The 6,111-nt window shown below is 41.8% G+C and overlaps 1 protein-coding gene across 1 annotated transcript; it reads left to right on the forward strand.

Moving 5' to 3' along the window:
- The first annotated feature begins 4,678 nt into the window (after positions 1 to 4,678).
- Positions 4,679 to 5,281, forward strand: GP9 (glycoprotein IX platelet). The gene has a single exon (XM_015407431.1). The coding sequence runs from the start codon at positions 4,679 to 4,681 to the stop codon at positions 5,279 to 5,281; it is 603 nt and encodes a 200-aa protein (XP_015262917.1).
- The last annotated feature ends 830 nt before the right edge of the window (positions 5,282 to 6,111 follow it).

The raw sequence follows: 6,111 nt of genomic DNA on the forward strand, positions 1-6,111 counted from the left end.
GGTGTCCCTCTTCCGTGGACAGTGTTTATAATCCTTTAGGGGAAAAAATCTAGTATGATCTTCAGTCTGTTGAACTATATACCAAACTGGGATTTGGAAAGTATTCATGACTGGATAGCTGGCTTTCATGTTAGGCTCTGAATAAAGCATGGAGTTGTATCCAGCAATCCATGGATGAGGTTCATAGTCCCCCCCCCTCCTTTCCAGTCCTAAGAAGGTCACCCTAGCTGCTTCGTTAGGGCAACAACGTCTGGGCCAATAGGGCAGTAGTTTTTAGATTGGGGTTTCCCCTCCAAAATACCTCAATGGCTCTGGTATTTTATTCATCATTTCCAAAACTTGGCCTCCCACTCCCTTCAATTAGTTTATAGGCCACATTTACGGTGCTTCAGAGGTGGCTGCAACTGGATTGGTCAGGAGACTTCCCTACAACATTCAAATGACTAATAAGGAACCTGGGGGTGAAACAGATGAGCCCACATAAACCTAGGGTTGCCAGATCCCCCCAGCCACCAGTGGGGAATGGAGGGGTTAGGGCTGCCAGATCCAAGTTGGGAAGATTTGGGGATGGAGCCTGAGAAGGACCTCAGTGGGATCCTCAGTGAGTTACAATGCCAAAGAGTCCAACCTCCAAAACATCCATTTTCTCCAGGGGAACTGATCTCTGGAGTCTGGAGGTGAGCTGTAATACTGGGGAATCCCCAGGTCTCACCTGGAGGCTGGCATCCCTATATAAACCCAGAGGCCACCACTTGGATTGCTGTAAAGTTTCTTCTTTGATTTGCCCACCTGTCTAAATGTTGTGCATGCATGCCTTACAACCAGGCTCTGCTATGGACCAAGCTACACATCACATAGGAGGGAGATATTTTCTTTAAAATTAAAAACCAACGGTAGTGCATAGGGTGGATTATTTGGATCAGGAACGTAAAGATTTTCAGCAAGATGGGTTAATATCCCCTTCCTCCTATAAAAAGGTAAAGGTTCCCTTGCTCGAAAGCCAGTCGAATCCGACTCTAGGGTTACGGTGCTCATCTCCGTTTCAAAGCCGAAGAGCCAGCGCTGTCCGAAGACATTTCTGTGGTCATGTGGCCGGCACGACTAAACACCAAGGCACACGGAATGCTGTTACCTTCCCACTGAAGTGGTACCTATTTATCTACTTGCAATTTCTTGCTTTTGAACTGCTAGGTTGGCAGGAGCTGGAACTAGACATGGGAGCTCACTCCATCATGCGGCACACTCGGGTCTCGAACTGCTGAACTACCAACCTTCCACAGCCTGCAGTTCAGCATCTTAACCACTTGAGCCACCGCAGCTCCTATACTGAGTTGCTATTTAGCTCAGGCTAACTTTGAAGTATGCTGGTTCTGGCTACTGAGGCTGGAAAGGGTGTTCTTATTGATGACAGGAATATATCTATGGTTTGGGTGCCTTTCTCAAACTAACCCATCAGTTGTAACTCAGCTGTTAACAACTTTGTGCTGCATTACAGTAGATAGAAGGCAAAGAGGATAGCACAGAGAAAGTGAGGAGAAAGGGTCAGCCACATACCTTACCTCTGCTTTCTATAACTTCAGCAAAACCAGCTATCTTCCCCCATATTAACTTTTTAATAACAGATTTTGAATGGGCTTATTATGTCTTGTCACGTTGTAAAATCTTTTCATTAAAAATTGCCAAAATTCTAAAACTGATCTATAATTTGTGTCTTTTTTTTAAAAAAAAGAACAAATAAAATATATGCCAAGACATAGATTAGGTTATTGTTTCCAAGGTTTTTCTTTGTACATTCCCTATCACTTTTTATATAGATGAGGGGGGACAGATAGACCCAGAGTCTGACATTTTTCTCCATTCCAGAACTTATCTCTATCTGTTCTGTATCACCAAGAAGAAATTCACAGGCATGCACTCTGCCTTAGGCAGGGCTTCTTTTTTGGAAAAAGAGGTGCCAAAACGCTCAAGAGGGAAATGAAGTTTTCAGTCTGTATATGGAAAACTCATGAACTTTTAAAAAATTTTAAAAGAATTTTGTCGAAGAGGTTCCAGAACTCTGTTCCAGCGTGTTCCCCCCGAAAAAAACCCCTGGCTCAGGCATGCACTTTGTTTACTCTACAATAGTAATATTAAGATTTTATTGCACTTAAAAATTATACAGAAATAGATCATCTAAGGAAATCCCTACATGTTCTGTATGCACATTCCTTGGTGGATCAGAAACTAGTACAGATATAAATCTGATGCACATAAAAATGTGCTCTCAGTGCTGATTCCTCCCATCTACATTGCACTGCTTCCAGTGGGATGTAAATCTGAATGCAGAGCCCCACTACATTCTGGCACAACAACTCTGCAATCCTAAACAAAGTGCCCATTGGCTTCAGTGGACATAAAAGAGTGTAATTCTGCTTAGAATTATGCCATTACTCAGGCATACATATCTTTTCAAAGTAAAGCAATTTGGCACAGGGCAAAATAGTGAATGATGCCAACAAAAAGACGGCTTGCCCCAGAGTCCCTATTTATTTTATTTATTATCTATACCTTGTGGCTAATTTGTTTATTTTTAATTTATTTAATTTATTTATTATCTATACCTTGTGGCTAATAGCCACCTATGGACCTCTGCTCCATATGCTTATCTAATTCCCTCTTGAAGCCGTCCATGCTTGTAGCTGCCACCACCTCCTGTGGCAGTGAATTCCATATGTTAATCATTCTTTGGGTGAAGAAGTACTTCCTTTTTTCTGTTCTAACCCGACTACTCAGCAATTTCATGGAGTGCCCACAAGTTCTTGTATTGTGAGAAAGTGAGAAAAGTACTTCTGTCTCTACCTGCTCTATCCCACGCATAATCTTATAAACCTCGATCATGTCACCCCTCAGCTGTTGTTTCTCCAAACTAAAGAGCCCCAAGCGCTTTAACAATTCTTTATAGGGAAAGTGTTCCAACCCTTTTATCATTTTAGTTCCCCTTTTCTGCACTTTTCCCAAAGCTATAATATCCTTTTTAAGGTGTGGTGACCAGAACTGTATACGGTATTTTTGGCTACTGTGTACACAGCTAGCTTGCTTCACAGCCAGCTTGCTCTCCTTTGAGCACCTTGGCAATCTCACTCTCACCTGAGGTAGGGTTAACAACTCTGGGTTGGGAAATACCTGAAGACATAGGGGTGGAGCCTGAACCAAATTAGAACTGTAGTTTACCTAATCACCTGTTCCTGTGGGTTGCATTATGTCGGACAAACGTCCCGAGCCCTTAGGACTCGCATTTTGGAACATAGGTCTAAAATCAAACATAAACATGTTACAGCTCCAATGGTCCAACATTTTATTGAGTTTGGACATGGAGACAATGATTTTGATTGTATAGTACTAGAAACAGTACGTTCAAAACCATTTCAGGTGATGGATACACATAAAATATTATTACAGAGGGAGGCATACTGGACCTTTAAGCTACAAACAGAATGCCCTAGGGGGTTAAATGCAGCTTTGGAGCTCTCCTGTTTCTTAGGTGAATAACAATGCCTACTTGCGTCTCCACCCTGGCTCTTTGTGATTACAAGTAACCTCTATGTGGTGATTCTTTGGATGTATATTGACTGATGTTGTGTGTAATGTGTGAGTTCTCTATATGCTAGTGTTTAACAAGTGGGCTCCTAAAATATCATAGGTATGTTCCCTTGTTATTCTTCTGCTTGTTGGGAGAGAATATGAATTCTTTATATAAGAATTAAGCTGGGCATTTCTTGGTTTTACATTAACCATAATGAAATAGGTTTTGTACTTGATAAGTTGGCCTCCAGCTTGAAGTCATGTGACTTGACATCTGTATATAAACACTTGATTGTCTTCAATGGCTAAGACGTTGTCCGTTGAAACTAGTGGTTAACACAAGAGCTATTTGTAGCCATTCTGGTAAAATATATGTCTATGCAATTCAGAGCTATAATTTAGCCTTTTAAAATATTTTTGTAAGTTGCACTAACTGTAATACAAAAATTTTTGTAAGTTGCACTAACTGTAATATCATTATTCTTATAGAGTTTGAGATTCCTTATATTGGATTGTTTGAAAAATACAGCAAAACAGTATGTATAAATATAATATTTATTGATGGTGAATAACTTGTTAAGGTCGGGATTCCTGTTTCCAATTATGAATATTGTTTGTTTTAAATAGGAATTTTGATAAAGACCTCGAAACGAACTCTGGAAACTCGAGATGTTCGTCATCTGACCTGTTGATTAAAAGAAGAATTTTGGGATTTATACATCATGATAATGCCCATTTTTTGTCATTATTCTGTAAATTTGTGAACTGATTGCAGCAATTCCTTTATTTTAGTCCCTATTTAGACATATACTTCAAGCAATTCAGTTTTCTGTAATAATGGGTTTAAATGGTACTCGTACCAACTCAGGTATAATGACACAGTAACAAAAGTAGACTCATAGATTACCAGCTCCTCTGCTTTTGTTGCTCTTGTATAGCATCCAAATATACTAGTTGTGCTACACTGTTTAGGAACCATTTGTCCAAAGGAGATTATATATTTACAGGAAATTCTGGATTTTCTATGTGCAGAATGAACTAAACAAAACTTTGCATTCTAGATTTTATATAAAACAATGCATTACACTCTGCATATTCTTGTCCTGCAGCTACCAGCATGAACAGTGGACTGCTCTTGCTACTGCTGTTGCACACAGCGCAAGCCAAGCCCTGCCCTCCCTGTTTGTGCCAGCCGCTGCAAGGAAAATTGGGATGGCGAATAGACTGCACGTCTCTGGGGCTGAAGGAGCTGCCTCTCCTCTCAATTGACATCCTAATACTTGAGCTGCAAAACAACAGTTTGACCACAGTCCCTCCTGGCACACTGGACATCTTGAGAAAAGTGGAGAAAGTGGATTTTTCCAACAATCCTTGGAACTGCGACTGCTCCATTTTATATTTCAAGATGTGGCTGGAAGATTTCCACGAAGCTTCTCTTGCCAACATTACATGTGCGGGTCCAGCTCCTGTGAAGATGAGAGCCTTGAGCCAGCTGAGTGGGAATGCCTTGGAAGGTTGCCGGAAGCCTGCCCCAATCAACTGCCTTGATTTCCTTTGGAGAGATGTTCCACTCGTTGCTATTGCCATATTGGTCTTAATTTTAGCGGTCTGCATTCTGCATTACTCCAGAAAATTAGCCCGCAGAGCTACTGAACAGCAGCATTCCTCTGAAGGCCCACTGCTGCAGGCTCTCGACATGGAAGATCAGAAGTCAAAATAAAGCACAAATAGCTCTCTAGTAAGAAGAATACCCAAAGTCATCTATTTAAAAGGAAACGTTTGTACTGAAAGTGTAAGCATATGCTTCCTGTGACTTGTGGAAAAGAAAGAGCATCAGTTATATTTTTTGTTTAGGGAGGGTTGGAAGGGTGTGGTGACTAGGGTTGCCAGCCTCCAGGTAGTACCTGGAGATCTTCCACTATTATATTTGATCTTCAGATGATCAGGATTGGTTCCCCTGGAGAAAATGGCTGCTTTGGAAGATGGATTCTATGGCATTATGTACTGCTGAGGTCCCTCCCCTCCCCTCCCTAAATCCCACCCATCCCAGGCTCCACCCCCCAAATCTCCAGGTGTTTCCCAACCCAGTGCTGGCCACTGTACCTTTGGGCCATAGGGATCTTGTCCAAGTCACTATCCCTCTAGCCATCAGTCCCAGGTTGGGCCAGCTCTGGAGGTGGGGTCAACTGGGAGAGGTTTGAGAAAGAAGTTCTTCCCTCTGGTCCAGGCTGTTCCAAATATACAAAAGAGAGGGCAGCTGGAAGCAGGCCAGGTGCTTTGTGCAAAAAGTAAGCATATGCAACCAGGACTAAATGGCACTTATGGCAGAGAGAGAATACCAGCTGTATTTTGTTTGCTAATGTTGGTTATGTAAAAATTCCCGCCATGGCCACGTTATGTTCCCTGAAACAATGGCAGTCACTGGAATAAAACCAATTGCAATCAAATTCTGTTGGCTGTGAAAATTATTACTGCAGCATGTGGTCATCTGTCTTCATGGAAACACTTTCCCATGCACCACAGCTCCTGCTAACTGCAGCAGTGTTTCGC

The sequence above is a fragment of the Gekko japonicus genome, unplaced genomic scaffold (genome assembly GCF_001447785.1).
Source record: "Gekko japonicus isolate JY-2015 unplaced genomic scaffold, Gekko_japonicus_V1.1 scaffold408, whole genome shotgun sequence".
NCBI lineage: Eukaryota > Metazoa > Chordata > Lepidosauria > Squamata > Gekkonidae > Gekko > Gekko japonicus.

Coding starts and splice junctions, on each gene's coding strand:
- GP9 (XM_015407431.1), top strand. CDS start 4,679: ATGAACAGTGGACTGCTCTTGCTACTGCTGTTGCACACAGCGCAAGCC.